The sequence below is a fragment of the Fukomys damarensis genome, unplaced genomic scaffold (genome assembly GCF_012274545.1).
Source record: "Fukomys damarensis isolate Sample0158 unplaced genomic scaffold, DMR_v1.0_HiC HiC_scaffold_37, whole genome shotgun sequence".
Taxonomy (NCBI): domain Eukaryota; kingdom Metazoa; phylum Chordata; class Mammalia; order Rodentia; family Bathyergidae; genus Fukomys; species Fukomys damarensis.
Genome location: NW_022900949.1, coordinates 9,870,488 through 9,889,105, shown reverse-complemented (window position 1 = coordinate 9,889,105; position 18,618 = coordinate 9,870,488). Strand labels below are relative to the sequence as shown.

At 52.5% G+C, this 18,618-nt stretch overlaps 1 protein-coding gene across 1 annotated transcript in view; it reads left to right on the top strand.

The window, feature by feature from the left end:
• Positions 1–410: 410 nt before the first annotated feature.
• Positions 411–18,618, top strand: part of Dot1l (DOT1 like histone lysine methyltransferase) — a 41,072-nt gene continuing 22,864 nt past the window's right edge. The window contains exons 1-8 of the mRNA XM_010634886.1: positions 411–499; positions 3,570–3,644; positions 7,288–7,351; positions 8,945–9,173; positions 10,257–10,351; positions 11,147–11,209; positions 15,399–15,454; positions 16,057–16,136. Coding sequence (XP_010633188.1) covers positions 426–499; positions 3,570–3,644; positions 7,288–7,351; positions 8,945–9,173; positions 10,257–10,351; positions 11,147–11,209; positions 15,399–15,454; positions 16,057–16,136 — 736 coding nt within the window. The 5' untranslated portion in view covers positions 411–425. The remainder of the gene's footprint in view (positions 500–3,569; positions 3,645–7,287; positions 7,352–8,944; positions 9,174–10,256; positions 10,352–11,146; positions 11,210–15,398; positions 15,455–16,056; positions 16,137–18,618) is intronic.

Here is an 18,618-nt window from a genome sequence, read left to right as displayed (position 1 = left end):
CATCATACATGTATATGACATGTGCATGGCAGCTATGTGCCTGGTTCTGATGACACCATCCTTGAATGGAGGGTGGTGGCGTTGGAGCTTGAGGATGAATTGCACACATAGAGTATTCTGGCCTTGGTGTGGCTAAGTATTGGGCTGGCCAGCAGTTGTGATTGGTGTTAGCCACTTTACACAGGGGACACCATGTCCTATAGGGGCTCAGTGACCTGCCATCTGCTGTTGAGCCCAGGTAGAGGCTAGCATAGCCAGCCTCAGCTCAGGGAGGCACCAGGGCTGTGGTGGGCACCTGGGGTCCTAATGGGACGGCTTGGGAGCCACATCAGTAGGGAAATGAAAGTCCACAGTGATGGTTGCCTAGGAGGAAGGAGCCGCCCCTCCAGTTCCTGCTGTCCCATGGGTGGGCAGAAAGTGGCCTGATGTCTGTGACATTGCCCCTTGCTTTTCAGGACAAACACCATGATGCTGCTCATGAAATCATCGAGACTATTCGGTGAGTGCTGGTGTGGGCACCCGTGGGGTGGGATGCCATAGAGCTGAGCCCTGGGCCCTGCTGCCTTCGTGTGGGTGCACATGGCACAGGGTAGCTCTGAGCAAGGGTGAGGGGGCAGCAGGCGTATCGCACGTGTGCCCTTGTTCCTTTTGTAATCCCCTCAATCTGTTCTCACCATGCCCAGTATTTGTTGGGTAAAAGCCCTGGAGACAGAAGTGGACTTAGGAATGGCGGTGTGCAGATGTCACTCACCTGGCTTCTCCTCCATCATAGACAGGAGATCTCAGGGAAGATCAGGGTCGTGAGTGTTCATCTTCAGGCAGATGTGGAGCTCGGGAGAGTATGCCATCCTGTGCGGGAGGAGGAGGCAGATTCAGTGGGACTTGCGTGCCAGACCCACGGCTGAGGCCTCCTAGCTGGTCAGAGCATGCATGCCTTTGGGGTGCTATTGTCTGAGCCTCACTCTTCTTCAACCTCTGTCACTGTGTGCCATCCCTGAGCCACATGACCATGATGTCTAGTAAACCAACTACACTAGGTTGACCTTTGCGTGCGGGACTGGTTTTTTGAGTGTGTCGTTTTCCTGGGGTTCCCAGAGTGTTGTCAGGCAGCAGGAGCCCAGAACAACAGCATTTGGAGCTCTTGAGTATGTGAGCAGGGAGCCCCAGAACCTACTCCCCCATCCAGGTGCAGATGCTCTGCATACTGCTTGGCCTCACCAGCCTCAAAGTAAGGTTCTTCCAGCTTGGCTTCTCACTGCCTTTTTATTTCTCTAGGAAGATTTGTCATGCTGTGATTTTACAGCTGATTGTATCCTCTTCACATGGCCCATGTCTCAGACTTTCAGCATTGTCTTCCTCTTATTTAATGGTGCTAGGGATAGAACCCAAAGCCTTGTGCATGTTAGAAAAGTACTCTACTACTGAGCTGCAGCCCCAGTCTCCTCTCTATTTATTTTTTAATTTTGAGAAGGGACTCATTGAATGACTAAGTTGCCGAGACTGTGCTCAAACTTGAGATCTTCCTGCCTCAGCCTTTCAGAGTGTTGGGATTATAGGTGTGTGCCACCACATGCACCTCCTTTTTTTTTGTTGTTTGTTTGTTTGGTACCAGGAATCAAACTCAGGCCCTAGCACTTGCAAGGCAGATGGTGCACCACTGAGCCTAATCTCCGGCCCTATACCTCCTTTTTATTTATCTTATTTTATTTTTTTGGTACCTAGGATCGAACTTGGGACCTTGCACTTTTGAGGCAGGTGGCAGCACCACTGAGCTAATTCCCCGGCCCCCTCCTTTTTATTTTTTAACACAAAGTCTTGCTAAGTTGCCTGGGTTGTGCTGGAACTTGTAATCTTCCTGCCTCAACCTCCTGAGTGCAAGGTTATTGGCTATTCCTGGCATAACATTTTTTACTTTTTTTTCCCCACTGAGTTTATTGGTCCTTTTTAGGTATACAGTACAGTTACATTCATCATTGGGATTTTGTACCTTTACATCATATATCTTGGTTCTTATCTTTTCACCATTCCCCTGTCCACCCTTCCCTATTTACAAAGACTTTGTTTCCATTTTTTCCTTTTCTCGCATTTTTTCTTTCCCCTTCTTTCCTTTCTCCTACCCCTTCTACTTCCCCTACTCGTTTAGACTATTTTACCTATTTCACATTATCAGTTATACTTTTCTTGGGGTTGTATTGGGGATCAAACTCGGGTCCTTGTGTTTGCAAGGCAGGCGGTGGAACTGCTGAGCTAAATCCCCAGCCCTCAGTTATAGATTTTGATTCTTATTTACACTTTAGTTTTTTACAACAGAGAAACTATTTGGTATTTACACAGGTGTCCTATTTATTACACTTAAGAGTGTGGTGTCAATCTACTTAGCCGTAAATATCTCTAGTTTCTCATTCTTTTTTGGGGGGGGGTACGGGGGATTGAACTCAGGGACCTTGTGCTTGTGAGGCAAGTGGCGGAACCACTGAACTAGATTCCTGGCCCTAGTTTCTCATTCTTTATGGCTGAGTAATATTCCCTTTTATTAACACACACACACACACACACAAACACACGCACACGCACACACACATCTTCTTTATCCAGTCTCCAGTTGATAGGCAGTGGGCTGTTTCCAAGTTTTAGCTGTTACAAACTGTGCTGCTATACACATGTGAGACCATATGTCACTGTGCTATGATTCTTTTAATTCTTTTGGGAAGATACCCAGCAGAGGAAAATACCCATCTGGGTCAAATGAAACCTCTAATCCTAGTTTTTTGAGGTATCTCCATACTGATTTCCACAGTGGTTGCACCAGTCATTTTTTACTTTTTATTGTTGTGTTTGTTTTGCATTGCTGGGGATCAAACACAGGGCCTTACACTTGGTAGACGTTGCTCGACCACTGAGCCATATCGCCAGGCCTGTGTTTTACTTTTTATAGTGACAGTTGAGTTCATTTTGCTTGCAAGGGCCAATAGTGTTAGATTTTGTTTATTAATTTTTGAAATTAATTTTATTTATTTATCTTGTTTATTTTATTTATTTATTTTTTGTACCAAGGATTAAACTCAGGACCTTGCACTTGCAAGGCAGGCATGGTGCACTGAGCTAAATCCCTATCCAACATTGTTAGATTTTGAAGCTGCATAAAATCTGTGTGATTTGCAACAACCTCGTCATAAACTTTACAGCGTTTGTTACAAGATAATGCTTCCTTCTTTCTTTTACATTTTGAATCGTGGGATTTTTTTTTTTTTTCTTTGTGGTGCTATGGATTGGAACTCTGGTCCCTGAGCTACCTCCCAGCCATTTTGTTTTTTATTTTGAGACGGTCTCACTAAATTGCTAAGTTACCCAGGCTGGGCTCAAACTCATGATCCTCCTGCCTCAGCCTTACACAGTGCTGGGATGACAGGCATGTGCCACCACACCCAGTGCAAATTTTGTTTTGCCGTTTTAGACTCAGTAGTGTTGAGGAGATTTGAATTTGAGGCCTTTAAAAAAAACAAAAACAAAAAGAAAAAAAGTGAGGCCTGTGTAATAGTATTCCTGTGGTTTCTGCTTTTCTGTTTCAGATGGGTCTGTGAGGAAATCCCAGATCTCAAGCTGGCCATGGAGAATTATGTTTTAATTGACTATGATACCAAAAGGTAAGCAGACACTGCCCAATCACCTCCTCTAGGACGAGCACTTCCTCGATGGTGCAGCAGCTGCACAGTTTCTTTGCAGAGCTAGCTGTGGCTCTGTACGATTACTTTGGCTGGAAATGTTTATTGAGCCTTGGCGAGGGCTGTCCGAGTGAGGACAAAATTGGAAACTCCACATGCTGAAACTAGATTGGTGTGTGTGGAATTAACCCAGCGTAAACAGCAGCTCTTTTTATAGCTGGTGGTGGCTGCCAGATGTCAATGTTTCCACCCAGGCCACCACTGCTTGCCCTCAGCAGCCCCTAGTCCTGCAGTTCAGCTGGCCAGCAGAGGGCCTGGCCAGGGGTTGTGGGTCGTAGCACTTTCCTCCCAGAGAGTGGGTGGAGGGCCAGGCATCTCTGGAATGCCTGCTGGAGAGGTTTGTTTTTCTTTGGAAAGAAGACCAGTCCAGGCTCACAGCTGCTCCAGCTCTGGTAACCTGCCTTGTCAGGAGCACTCCGGTGAGCCTAGTCCTGTGGCTCCTGAAGGAGCCTTACCCAGTGTGTGTGGCCCAATCTCTTGACTTCATAGTTAGACACAGAAGGGGCTTGTTTGTTGTGCTTCAAGCAGTGTAGCCTCCATGACAGCTGGTCCCATCTCCTGGTCCAGCCCTGTCCTTCCACGGCCAGCACTCTGGTGTTCCAACAGAGAGGGGAGGGATTCCTGTCACTCCTGTCAGAGCAGTGACCCTGGGACAGAGGTGACCTGGTGCTGCAGAAACTTGAGATAAACTACCTCCTGGGTCCTTGGAGCCTGGCCTCAGGGAAATACCTGTTAGGGGACTGGTTTCTTACAAGGAATGTGATAAGGACCTGGACAAGTAGTCCCCAGATGTTGGGTACGGTGCCAAGGGCGAGGTCTGCAAGAGCTTAGGCATAGGAACTTGTGTCCTTGTGGAGTTGGGTTGTGCCACCCTTCTGAACCCTTTGTACACATACTAAGAAGCTTCCTGACTATTCCTGGGAATTTTTTTTTTCTTTTTTTTGGTATCAGGGATTGAACTTGGGTCCTTGCGCTTGCAAGGCAGGCCACCGAACCGCTGAGCTAAATCCCTGGCCTATCCCTGGGAAATTTTTATGGAGCCTTCAACACACAGGCACATCACTTAGGAAAGTCTGTCTAGGGTGGTGCACACCTATGATCCCAGCACTTAGAAGTCTAAGGGAGGAAGATTGCTGAGAGTTCAAGGTCAGCTGGAATTACATAGTGAGATCCTGCCTCTTTATAAAAAAAAAAAAAAAAGAGGAAATGCTGGAAGGTTATCAGGTAGGTGGGCCTGGGTTCAAAGCAAATTTAAGACCTCCTGGTGGGCACATGGTGTTCATGCAAGATGACTGCAAGATGAGCCCAGAGAGCCAAGTCACTGGGCCCACTCTGCTGCACTTCCCATCTGCATGTCCTCCCAAGACAGCGTGGTGGGTCTCCAGAGGTTTGTGGTCTCCGGTTGTCCAGGTTGAAGGCAGGATATGAGGGTTAGAATATGAGAAAACATGCCTGGAAAGAGTCCTGAAGGCTTGGTGAGGACAGGGCTCTGAGGGGGTTTCCCAGGTGGTGCCTCAGGATGGAGGCAGCTCCCAAACGCACATGGGTTCGTGATGTCCTTCCGGGGGGATCTTATGTGGTCCTGGTTGGTTGTGGTGCTGCCAGCCCCTGCCTGGTCCAATGCACAAGTGAGGTGTTGGCCGAGGACCTCTGGACACTGCCAGGTCGCCTCAGGCCTGTGTGTGTCCCTGGGGGTCCCATCTGCTTGGGGATGCCAGCATTGATGCAGCAGTGGTCTTTGACATTGTTGGAATCTCACGTCCTGCTGTCACTGTGCTTTGTAAGGTGCCCTCAGGCTTTGGGGCATCATGCCTTTGTGATCTTGTGCTCTGTTCTGTATATTTGTTTTTTTGTTTGTGGGGGGGTTTGGTAGCAGGGATTGAACTCAGGACCTTGTGCTTGCCCGGTAGGCGGTGGAACCACTGAGCTAAATCCCTGGCCCTGTGTATTTGGGTTTGAGATGGGGTGTCACTGTGCTGCTGCCAGGCTGGGCTTGAGCAGTAGGGAGATGACAGGGTGCTAGGGTTTTCATGTTGCCCTGCTATAGAAGGACGCTGTGTTCCTGTCGCCTGGAGCTCTGATTTGGATTTAATTCCTGCTAGAAAGTGTAAAACTTATCAGACACAGAGCCTATGCCAGGTTTATCCAGCTCAAGGATGGGAGGACTGTGCCAGTGGAAGCACATGGAGGTGAGGGGTTGAGTGCCCCTGGGTGACATAGGTATGATTATTCTGCTGGCTCCCAGTGCCCCCCTCAGGAAGGAAATAGCCTGTGTGTTCGTGGAGAGGGCCCAGGGTCACTTTCCCTCCTGCAGGCACTGGGCTCCCCCTGGGCCCTAAAAGGCACAGCGCTGCCTCCAGTCCTGTCTCCACAGGCTGAAAAGAGAGCTTCCTGCTGTCGACAGTGACAGTGTGAGTTGCAGGTCCTTTGGGGAGAGCACCTCATGGCTGACTTGGGGCTCAGCCAACTGACTGTTGAGAATAGTACAAATTTGTGCATTAAAGGCTCTGTGCAGTTGGGTGTGGTGGCACACACCTGTCATCTCAGCGCTCTGGGCGGCTGAGGCAGAAGGTTTGCGTGTTTGAGCATAGCCTGGGTGACTTTGTGGGTCCATGTCTCAATATTTAAAAAAATAAAATCAGAAAAGCCTGGGGATGTAACTCAATGCAAAGGTGCAGGGTTCAACCCCCAGAACTGTAAAAACAAAACCATACACGTAGGGCCGGGGATTTAGCTCAGTGGTGCCGCTGCCTGCCTCACAAGTGCAAGGTCCCAAGTTCAATCCCCCGTACCAAAAAAAAAACAAAAAAACAAAAAACCACACACATACATACAGACTCCCACGTACTATAACCAGGGCTGCAGGCTCACACCTTGAAAATAGTAACTGTGGGAGAGACCCTGGTCTCAGCTCTCTGATTATGTTTCTCTGAGCACACAGGAGCCTTAAGTTTCCTACACAGAGGCGATGCCTGTGTGGGAAGGAGGAGCTGCCCCTCCTGCAGGGTTGGGCTCTTTAGTACCAGCCACTGCCTCACACCGAGCTGGGTGGCCCCATTGTCTTTACATAGGAGCCCTTCTGGGGACACTGTGGGTGACCCTGGCGAGGGGAAGAAAGACTCCGAGGCTGCTTAAAAGGGCCCTGGTGGGTTTCTGTTGCTTCCAGCTGGGTACAGTCAGGGCCTCGCCAAGTCCCTCCCACTGTGCAGAGTCCTTTTCTAATTGTGCTTGTTGGGTGTTCCTTGACCTTGGGTTGGACCCCTGGGCCCAAAGCAGCCCAAGCTGCCCCTTGCACAGTCTGCTGGCCAGGACTTCCTGGTCAGGCCTGATTGCCTGTGTGCTGGCATTTTTCTGGAGCCCCTCACAGGTATCAGACCTGGTTCTGCCCTGCCCATGTGCAAGGCCTGGGGTGTGTCCCTGGCCCCAGCTGGGGCCCTTCATGTGGCTCCTGGTGCTGGAGCTGGGCCTTGGCAGGGCCTAGCGGCTCGTTCCTGAGGTTCTGGGTCCCGTCCAGTGGCAGTGGCAGTCCTGCTCTGGGACGGTACCTCTCTCTTGCCTGTTCCAGCTTCGAGAGCATGCAGAGGCTGTGTGACAAGTACAACCGGGCCATCGACAGCATCCACCAGCTGGTAGGTGGCCTCACCACCCACAAGTCTGTCCCATTCCACCTGGTGGGTTTTTGAAGTCAGGCCTCTAGACCCTGCAGACCACTTGTGTGATGACTCACATTGGGTGGTAGAGCCAGGTGGCAGCACAGTCAGGGCCCAGCCAGCCTCAGTTTGTTTTCTGAAGTGGGTCCTGAGGGTTGTCATCCTTGGGTTTGCCCTGTCCCCAGGGATAAGGCAGAGATGTGAGCAGAAGCAGCTTCCCAGGCTGTGAAGACCACGCCTGCCTTCCAGCTAGCCTGTGACTTGTATCCTCCATACTGGTCACAGTGGCACTTTAGGAGGGCTGGGATGCAGCAGAGTGTGCATTCCTTCCTGTTTCCAAGGTCGATCCTCTTGAGAGAAAGTACAGGTGTTTGGCCCTGGAAGGGATGTGCAGCCACAGAGTAGGTTCTCCTGGGGCAATCTGGAATGGTGCAGTGTGGCCTCGAGAGTCCCTCCCAAGCTGGCAGTAATAAGAGTCCCATGTGGCCAGCTGCCCTTGGCTGGCTAATTGTGTGCCATGTGTATGGTGGCCAGGCTGTGTGGGTGTTGGCCATGGCCTTTACCACCAGTGCTGGCCACAGGAAGGACAGTTGAGCCTGCTGAGTATGTTAGGAGCTTCCCCCATAGGCAGTGACAGGCTGGGGGGTCTTCATGTGGCTCCTGGTGCTGGAGCTGGGCCTTGGCAGGGCCCAGAAGCCTGTTCCTAAGGTTCAGCTGCCTGTTGCTGAGATTCTGGGTCCCATTCAGTGGCAGTGGTCTGGCCCCTCAGTTGTGCAGTCCGGCTCTGAGAGGTTCCCACTGACTGTCCCACACTGTCCCAGTGCTGTATGTGGCTGAGGGGGTGTGGTGTTTGTTAGCAGGCGGCCTTGCACCACAAAGGGCATTGCGGTGCAGAGCCTCAGACACCCTTGTCATAAGGAGTCAAGGTGCAGGTCCTCATAGTGATGCACAGGGCCAGGACTGACTCCCTGAGTTATGGACAGCTATGCAAGGGCCTGCAGGGGCTCCAGGGCCCCATACCAAGGTTGAGAAGTGGCCGGCACATCTAGGCTCTTGACTAAGTTTTTTTTTCTCCTTAGTGGCTTTTTAGTTGAAGATGGCCTTTTTGAGGCCAGAGAGCCTGAGCAGAAGAGGCCAGACTGCTGTCTTGTGAGGAGTCTGTCCTCAGGGCTGGGGCCCAGCTGCTCCTCATGGAGCAGCCAGTGGGCTGGGAGCCTGAGGGCAATGGGCTGGTGCCCCAGTGACCTTCAGCATGAGAAAGTAAACCTATGTGCTGGGAGCCTAAGCAGAGTTTTGAGCAAGGGGAACCAAGGCTGTGCTCTCCATCTCCTGCTGCAGGTCAGAGCTGAGAGTAGTTGGGTGTGCACCTCACAAAAGAGCCTACACTTGCGCATGCACACATTAATACTTTCTTTGAAGCAGAGGTGCTAGGGACAGGGCCCAGGGCTTCATGAGTGCCAGGCAAACCCTCATTGAGCAGTGCACTGTATCTAACTGGGAAAGTAGGATAAGGAGGGCACAGCAGGCTGTCCATGCGTGCATGACCTGTCCATCATGTCTATCTGTCTCCAGTGGAAGGGCACCACCCAACCCATGAAGCTGAACACGCGGCCGTCCAACGGGCTCCTGCGGCATATCCTGCAGCAGGTCTACAACCACTCGGTGACTGACCCGGAGAAGCTCAACAACTACGAGCCCTTCTCCCCTGAGGTGTATGGGGAGACCTCCTTTGACCTGGTGGCCCAGATGATTGATGAGATCAAGATGACCGAGGATGATCTATTCGTGGACCTGGGCAGTGGTGCGTCTCTAGTGAGGGGCCTGCCAGCTGTCACTGGTTTCCTGGGTGTGCTCCTTGCCTAAGTGCATGTGTGTGTGTGTATTCAGAGGAGGGCACAGCAGGACAAGCTAGCTGCTCAGGGAGACTCCAGCGACTTCCCCAGCTGCTCCCTGCCCACATTCTCTGTCAAGGCCTAGGGCTCTGTGCCCTGTGACCCTTGAGCCCCTCCAGCTCTGTTCATGCCTTTGCCTGCCTGGCCAGCCCCAAAAGGCGCTTGGCTTGTGGGGCTCCTTCTCTGCCAGGTGGCTCTGTCATCAGCACTGTCAGGACCTCACCTGCGCACAAAAAAACTTTGGACCTGGCTTCTGTGTCACTTGGGGAGGCTCAGCCTGGGCCCTGCCTGCCTTGATGTATCTTTGTTGCTTTGGCCTCACAGGAGAGTGGGGTGGCAGGGCAGGAAAGGGGCTGGCTTACTCCCTCCACGTTTATAAGGTGCTGCCCCAGTCACCTGTCACAGTACCCCTCGTTTCCTGAAGCTGCCCAATTGCTGGTGGTGGCCACCTCTTCTTTCCCGGTGCTCAGGGTTATTTGCACACACACTGTGTTCAGCTGGATCCCAGCTGTGTCTCCAGGCCCAGAGCTACCGTAGTTGCCAGTTGCACTTCTTTGAGGTGGCCTGACCACCAGATGCTGTGTGTTTGTGTTGCAGCAGTGCCTTGGGGTCTGGTTGGGGACGCAGTTCCGGGGACTGCCAAATCATAGGTAGCTCTCCTGGGACTGTGGAAACACTTAAATGCTTTCTGTCTTTCTTGGGGCCACAGATAACTGATGTGGTTGAGGAGGTGGGTGGAGGTGTCCGTCCCCTGATGGGTACTCTGCAAGGGGTAGGATTTTTGGAGGTGTCCTCAGTGACCTCACAGGACATTATGGGTCTTTGAGCTGTCCCATGTCCTATACCTGTTGATGTCATTGGATATCACGTGGCCCATGTCCCTGACTCTGACATGCCCTCCCTGGGTGCTGTCCACTTGGTGGTATCCCCAGGCACTGAGCCTCTGTCTCAAATGATCCGTGGGACTCTGACACATCTCTCTGTGATTGAAGGAGTGGGGCAGGTGGTCCTCCAGGTAGCTGCAGCCACCAACTGCAAACATCACTATGGAGTTGAGAAAGCGGACATCCCAGCCAAGTACGCGGAGGTGCGTGGTCCTGGGGGCTGGGCTACGTAGGGCAGGTGTCAAAGTGGGGCACCCTCAGCTGGGTTTCCCTGTCTGGGCAGCATCCTTCCTAGGCTGAGGAGTTTTTTTTGACTCAAGGGTGTGAGTGTGTTTGTGATATCTGGCACCCTCCCAGTGGATGGCCAGCCTTGCTGCTAGGAGCACGGAGGCTTGGTGAGATGGCCTCTATGCTCCTTTCCCTGCCCTGTGACCACACCTTCCTGGTGGGGTTGGTGCTGAGCTCCTCCACTGAGCTTGGCACCCAACCTGGTTTGGACTCTTCCAACTATTCCTTTGGTTGTCCTCTTCCTGATGGGGGATCAGGCTCTGCTGGGGCCACCCTTTCACAGCCTCTGCCCGGAGTAGGGAGCAGTGAGGTGCAGGGTGTGGGTAGCGTCTCAGCCCCACAGTACTATGTCCAGAGTCAGTGGCCTGGTGGCCTTTGGATACTGGAGGGTCAGGAGCCCTGGAACACGCCTGCTGAGCCTGCCTCCTGTGGGCCCTGCCCCACCTCAGGAATGTCTTAGCAGGGCTGTGCCATGGGTAGAAACTGAGGTCCTGACCTGTAATCTTGCCAGGCCAGAAGGCACCACTGGGAGTTGCAGATATGTGGACATGTGGGCTTGTTGGGGCCATCCTGGCTGCTCAGAAGTTTTTTTTTTATACTGGGGATGAACTCGGGCCCTTGTGTTTGTGAGGCAGGCAGCAGAACCACTGAGCTAAGTCCACAGCACTGCTCAGAGTTTTGATGGGCTATGTGACCTCTTTCCCTTCTAGACCATGGACCGAGAGTTCAGGAAGTGGATGAAATGGTATGGAAAAAAGCATGCAGAATACACAGTGAGTGCCATCGCTCCATGCCCTGTGGCTACAACCCTAGCCCAGCCCAGCCCAGCCCCCAGCCCCACCTCTTTCCTGACCAACCCATTCTTATCTTGCCATGTGGGTGACATGGCGTACCACCCCCAAAACCCACCAGCTTCTGCCCTGGCTGGTACACAGGACCTTTGCTGAAGCCTTGTCCTCCCTGGGCTATCCAGCCTGCACCCTTCTGTCCTCCAGGGCATGTGGGGACCCTGAGGCCAGCGGGAGGGAGACTCACATCCAGGGGCTGCCCAAGCCAGCCTTGTGCCTGAGCAGAGTCCTCATCTTCCTTCTGCCCTCCTGTCTTGGGCGCTCACGGGCAGCAGCCCGTGCAGGGGCCACCTCGGTGAGGGCACCCTCCATGATCCATGAGAGAGTGGTGGGGTGTGCACTCGTGTCCCACGTGCATGTGGTGACTGAGTGGACAGTTTCAGATCAGCTGAGTTTTATTGTATTAACCTGTCGATTTGTTTTTGTTTTATTTTTCTGCATTGGCGTCAGGGCCTTGTGTCCGTGCCTGTGGATGTGTGGCGGGTTAGGGTGTGCAGCAGCCTTGGATTCTCCAGCAGATTTGCATCAAGGCACCTCTGCCCAATGAGCCACATTGGTCAACTTTGGTATTGGGTGGCACTGGCCTTGGGGAAATCCTTCCTCTGCTTCTGCCATTTTTCCTGGGCTGTTACATGGATCCCAGGTGGTGGCACTGGCCCACCTTGCCTGTCTGTCTGTCTTGTCTTTTCCCTACCCCTCAGCTTCCCTCCCCCCTCCCCCCGCTCCCCTTCCCTTTCTTCTTCTTTGTTTTGGTGGGGGGCCAGGGTCTCACTATGTAGTTGAGTTGAGATTGACCTGGAACTCACTATGTAGCCCAGTCTGGTCTCGAACTTACAGCAGTCCGCCTGCCTCAGCCTTCCAAGTGCTAAGGATTACAGGCTTGCGCCACCACGCCCGTTTTCCCTTTCTTCTTGATTAAACCAGGGCCTTCACACTGAGCTACATCCCCAGTCCTGTCTTATCTGTTCTTTTGAACAGGGTCTTGCTCAGTTACTAAGTTATCCAGACTGGGCTCAAATTTGGGATCCTCCTGCCTCCGCTGCCTAGAGTGCTGGCATGATAGGTGTATGAGCCGGGGGCTGACTGTGGGAGGAAGTAGCGGGGAGGAGGATGGAAGGTCTTGGTTGGATTGCCTTTCTCTCCCCTCATCTTGTCATCCCTGGTGGACAGTGCCTGGCCCCAAGGGGCTCAGGTCAGTGATGTGGCTGGAGCTGTATTGTAGCCCTGGTGTATTGTTACTCCCAGGACTTTGTAGAGATTCCAATGCTCACTGTTCATGTTAGTGGCTTCTGTCTTATGGCTGTGAGCAGAATTTAGGGAGAAGGATGGTGTTCCTCATGGGATTGGGGGCAGCCATAGCTGACCTGTTGTGGGGGTGGCAGGGGTCTGTGCCACCCTCCACCTCCAGGATCCGCTCTCGTCTCCAGCAGTGTTCTGTGTGACTGCCGGCGATTCCCTGGCAAGGTGTGAGCTGGTCAGCCTGGCTTCCCTTACTCCAAAGTACGGGGGATGGAACCCAGAGTGCTCTGTCGCTGAGCTCCATTCCTAACTTTTATTTTTTACTTTGAGACAAGGTTTCTCTAAGTTGTTAAGTTGCCCAGACTGGGGTGGAATTTGTGATCCTCCTGTCTTAGCTGCCTGAATAGCTGAGATTACAGACATGTACCACTGTACTGGACTTGCTTTGTTGCTTTGTGGGGCAAGATATTTGAGACAGGGTGTCACTATGTAGTTCAGGCTGGCCTTGCACTCACTGTGCAGCCCCTAGGCTGGCCTTGCACTCGTGGCCATCCTCCCAGTCTCAGTCTCCCAAGTGCTGGGATTACAGGCTTGCACCATCATGCCTGGCTTTTGCTGTTTTAATTCCTCATTTTGGCGGGAATTTGTGTCCTGATATTTGAACAAGCTTCTGAGCAGCTCTTGTGGCTTTGACACGGCGCCCTGGTTGGCAAGCACTAAGTCCTGTCTTCCGTTACTCAACAAGGGAAGAAGAAAAAAGCCAGGAGCCTAAAATAGCCCAGTGTACTTTTCCAGACCCAAACTGCATCTGGGTCCAGGGATCCCCGCCTCACTGCAGAGGCTTGGCAGATGATGTCACCCAGCTGGGCCGCTGACCGGCTCCCTCCTGTGGCTGCAGTCGTGTCTCGCTCTCATGAGCTGTTCTTACCTGGCCTGTGCCTCTGGTCCCAGCTCCTGTCCCCTCCTACTCCCTCAGCTTCTGCCCCTGACTGAGTCCCTGCCTGTCCTCCAGTGCCTTGGAGCTTGCTGTGGGACAGGAGTTGAGAGGTGCCTCCCATCCCTGTGCTGAGATCCACTGCCCTCCAGGGCTGGGCACATGAGGGCCTAGTGTGCACAGAAGAGGGCAGGAGAGACCTTGGCCACAGGAGCAGCTGTGTGGCCTGTCACAGCTTCCTTCATCAGGAAAGATGCACTGGGGCTGTGTCTGTAGGCGATGGTACCCCTCAGCCTTCCTGGCATGGTGGGACACATCTGTCCCTTCAGCTTTTGAAGGCTGAGGCGCGAAGATCATAAGTTTGAGGCCAGATTGGACAATTTAGTAAGACTGTGTCTCAAAAGTGAGAGAGAGTGAGGCAGGTACTATGGGTTCTGCTCTTTCCTGCCAGTGTGTTAGCTGCTTCAGGTGCTGGCAGATGACCATGCCATAGAGGCCACACATAGCTGTCACTTCTTGCTGTGGCCATTTTTCTAGCCTTCCTGGGTGGAATGGGGCCTCCGCAGTCTCCTCACTGAAGAGGTGGGTTGAACAAGCTTGGCCTCCCTGCTGCCAAGGCTCTCACCTGCCCTGCAAACTGCTTGTTGGGCTCTGGGGGAGTTTTCAGGGCAGAGCTGTTCAGAGTATCTGCCTGCGCCTACTGGGCATCCTGCCCCCTGGCTTTCCCCTGCTGCCTTTGCACCCCATCCCTGGGGGGGCCCCCCTGTCATGAGTGTGAGCCAGCCAGCCGGGAACCTCACTGGGGCATGCAGGGTCAGGAAGATACTTCCCAGGGGTGCTAGCAGAGGTCTCCCCTGGAGGGGAGCTGCAAAGGAGGGAGCTGGTATCCTGGCCATCCTGGAGATTGTGTTGGCTTTGTTTTTTAATTTTTTTGTGTGTTGCTGAGGCATGACCTAGAGTTTCATGGATGCTAGGCAAGTGTTCCACATCTCAGCCCTTTTATTTTCAGACAGGGTCTTGCTATGTGGAACAGGTTGGCCTTGTACTTTTTTTTTTTTTAACAGTACCGGGGATCGAGCTCAGGACCTTGGGCTTGCAAGGCAGGCATGGCACCACTGCGCTGAATCCCTGGCTGAGCCTTGAACTTTCAGTCTTTCTGCCTCAGCTTCCTAGAGTGTTGGTACCACATGCATAGCCAGTGAGCTTGTCTGAGGTGTTTTTCTCAGCAAGAACCCAGGGTAGAGCCAGCCACGGGAAGTGGCACCCAGGGGCACCTGGGAGAACACGCAGGGCTTGTAGAACCCTCCCCTAGGGCGTCACCCAGCACCAGAGACTTGGTCCCATATTCCTCTGCCCGCATGGGCCTTGGACTTGAGTCTCTGCTCAGGCCTGGCTGATGGACCCTGCAGAGCAGTGAGGATAGGAGAGATGTGGACCCCTAGCAGACTTGCTGGAGGCACATGTTACAGGCACATGGCTGTGTGGACTCAGGCTAGAGGATGTGATGGGGTACGGGGCACTCAGCCCCTGGCACTGATGACAGTCTCACCTCGTCTGCCCATTTTTGTGGTGGGCAGTGACCAAGGACATGGATGCTTCATCTGATTGGGGGGTTTTGCACAGTCCACACTCTATTGCTCCTGGGGGTACAGGCTGCCCTCTGTGGGGAGCTCCCTAAGGGGCTTCATGGGGATCACATCCTGGACTTCAAGGTGCTCTTCAGTGTGTTGTGACCACTTCTCCCCCAGGGCAGCCCTTTCCACCCCATCCTCTGGTGACGAGGCTGGCTCTGGGCTGAGTGCGGGCGGGGCAGGCCTGCTCCTAACCAGCCTGGTAGCTCACGGCCTTCCTGCCCTCCGACTCTGCTCATCTCATGTTCTTTTCACAGCAGCCTTGGGGACAGAGTCATGGGAGTAAGTGTGTCCATGTTTTCTTTCTCAGCTGGAGCGGGGTGATTTCCTGTCGGAAGAGTGGAGAGAGCGGATTGCCAACACGAGGTACGGCTGCGGGGCTGTGCTGCTCATGGGCTGGGGCCCAGCTGGTGCTGGCCGTCAAGGTCTCTGCCATGTGCACTCTTCTCTGAGTGCCAGCCCCGCTCACAGCCCCTGCTTGAGCTGCCAGCCTGCCCATGTGGCCCTGTGTCGGAATTGGGTGGACAGGACCCCGAGTACTGGTCCTGTGCATGAATAGTGTCCTCAGCTGTCCTGTCACAGGCTTGGGCAGAGGGCTCTGCTGAACTCCTCGGCCTTAAAAGTGTCACCACATCCCTGCTCTGCCCTCAAGCTCCTGCTTGGTCTCTGGTCAGCTGCCATTTGTCTTTGTTGTACTTGTCCGGTCCTTGCTGTCCACCCTCTGCCTTTCATAGGCTGTCGGGTGTGTCTCCAGATGATGTGGGTTTCAGACTGTCATGGTTCAAATCCTGGCCCATCCAGAAGGACTGGCCAATGTCTCCCCGTGGCCCTGGACCCCACAGATGAGTTCCTGGGATGGGTGTGGGCAGTGCCTGGCAGTGGCGGCGGCAGCCTGTTGTCCACACTGGGACTCTGCACTTGCGTGACGTGGAGCGTTGGTTTTACTCAACTGGAACATTGTTTTGCAGTGTTATATTTGTGAATAACTTTGCCTTTGGTCCTGAGGTGGATCACCAGCTGAAGGAGCGATTTGCAAACATGAAGGAAGGTAATGCAGCCCATCTATCTACCCAGGCCCTGTGTCTCCAGGTCCCAGGACAGGGGGACCTCATTCCTATTGTGTTCTGAGACCCTGACCTGTGTCCCAGTTCCCAGGCCACAGCCTGCAAGCTGCCGCTTTCCCTGGCGTTGAGGTGGCTTGTCTATCCAAGCCCCTGCCTCAAAGCCCCTCTTCTTCTGGAGGTTGGATAGGCCCATGGCTTGTGTGACCTTGATAGTTACCCACCCAGCCTGCAGGACTTGGGCTGTGGCTGTTTCTAGTGTGAGTTTGGGGGACACTACTGCAGTCCATGGCTCCTTGGCTCTCCCAGCCTAGGCTGAGAAGTGGGGGTAGGTCCGCCCTCATTGCCTACCCTCACAGACGGGAGTGCCCACCAGCCAGGCTGCTTCCCATCCCCCAAGCCGGGAGGCGAATGGGGTAAGGATAGCTTTCTTCCAGTTTTGTTGTAAGAATGTCAGGCAGGCAGCATAAAACGAGTTCCCAGCTACCTAAGCACTGCCATCAGGGAGTGGTGCACGTGTCTCTGGGTGCATGTGCCTGAGTAAGAGCTGTGGTGGAGCCTGTTGCTGGATTACTTTAGAATCACAAGCTGCAGGCTCCACGCTCCACCCTTGACCCCTGGGTCCTCCTGAGGACCAAGGTACCTCCCTTGGGCACTGTTGTCACCTCAGAAGAGGAACAGTGACTCCCGTACAGGCCTTGGTTGGCTTTCCAGTTTCAGCTGTCCCCAGGGCAGCTCTCAGGACCCTGTCTCCCCAGCTTTCCAGCCACTATTCATGTGTGGCTGCTCCTGTGACTTGTTCTCTCTGGTTTTGGTTTTGTTTTTCAGTTATGAGGTCGGGTCTCATTCTGTAGTTCAGGCTGGACTTGAGCTCACTATGTTACCCAGTCTGGCGTCAAACTCATGGTGATCCTCCTGCCACAGCCTCCCTGAGATTATAGGCTGGGGTTACAGGCTTGCACTGCCATGCCTGGCCCTTTTTTTTTTTTTTTTTTTTGGTACCAGAGATTGAATTTAGGACCTTGCACTTGTGAGGCAGGCGGTGGCAAACTAAACTAAATCCCTCAGCCTAGCCTTATTTTAACAATGTGTGTTTGAGCACTGACTGGGCTGTGTTCTGAGGTCATGGGCATCCAGGACTCCTCTCTGCATGTACTCCTGGCTTCTGGGTGCTGGGATGTCTGGTGGTCAGACGAGTTAGGCTTGCTGTGGGTGCCCCGTCTTACTGGCTCTGCCTTCAGAAGGTCTCTGTCACCTTGACTGACCCTGCTAGAACCTGTGGTCATACAAGGCTCTGCAGAAGGGAGGTCACTGATGACTAGCACTGCCATGCATGCTGGGGTGGTCTACACAACTTCCCATCATGCCCCTCCACTGGGTGAGGTGTCATTGTGCTTGATGGGTAACTGGCCACTACCACCGTCCCTGCTCTCTGGAGCTCAGGTGATGCTGGATGTGTCCTGCTTGTCATCTGTGAAGCTTGTTCCCTCCCTGCCAGAACAGGGACCTAGGCCTGACCCTGTGCTGCCCCAGCCCAGCCCCTCTTGCATTGAGGGAATGAGAGCCTTGGTGTGTGTGTGAGTGTGCATGGGTGGTATAAATGGTTGCATGTGTTTAGACTTCTTTAATTTCATATTTTCTTTTTTAATTTTCTGTAGTACTGGGGATAGAATGCATGGCACTGAGCTACATCCCCAGCTCTTTTCTTTTTTTATTTGAGACAGGATATTGCCAGGTCAGTAAGTTGTCCAGGCTGAGTTTGAGCTTATAATCCACCTGCCTCAGCCTCCATTTTGGGGCGGGTACCAGGGATCGAACTCAGGACTTTGTGCTTGTGAAGCAGGTGGCGGCAGCAGTGAGCTAAATCCCTGGCCCAACCTTTATTATTTTTGAAAAAAAAAATTTTTTTTTGAGACAGGGTCTCTTTTTGTTGTGCAAACTAGCCTTGAACTCACTATGTAGTCTGTACTAGCCTTGAACTCATGGCAGTCATCCTGCCTCAGCATCCCAAGTGTTGAGATTACAGGCTTTTACCACCACGTACAGCCTTACGGCTCTTTTTTATTTTTTAAATTTATTACAATAAACAGCTTGGTTCCTAAAAACATTAGTATGTATTTAATAAATACTTAATATGGCTATTTTTAGTGTGTGTTTAATATGTTTTTTTTTTTTTGCAGTGTACGTAAAATAGCTTCATAGTTTCAGGTAGTAATAATATCAATCTATCAATCTTTACCAGTAAATTTAGTGAAATGTAAGGTTTCTTGTTCTTTTGTCCTTAGAATTTGTTAAGAGTGCAGTCTCACACACTTAACCAGTTAAGAGTTATTTGGAAAAATTATTTTTCCCATCTAACTGTTACCACATCGATCCTATAATTGGCTTTTTGTTTTTGTTTTTCTGGTTACATGCAGGTTATTCTTTTTAGCTCTCAGGTCTGCTATTTTTTTTTTTTTTTTTTTTTTT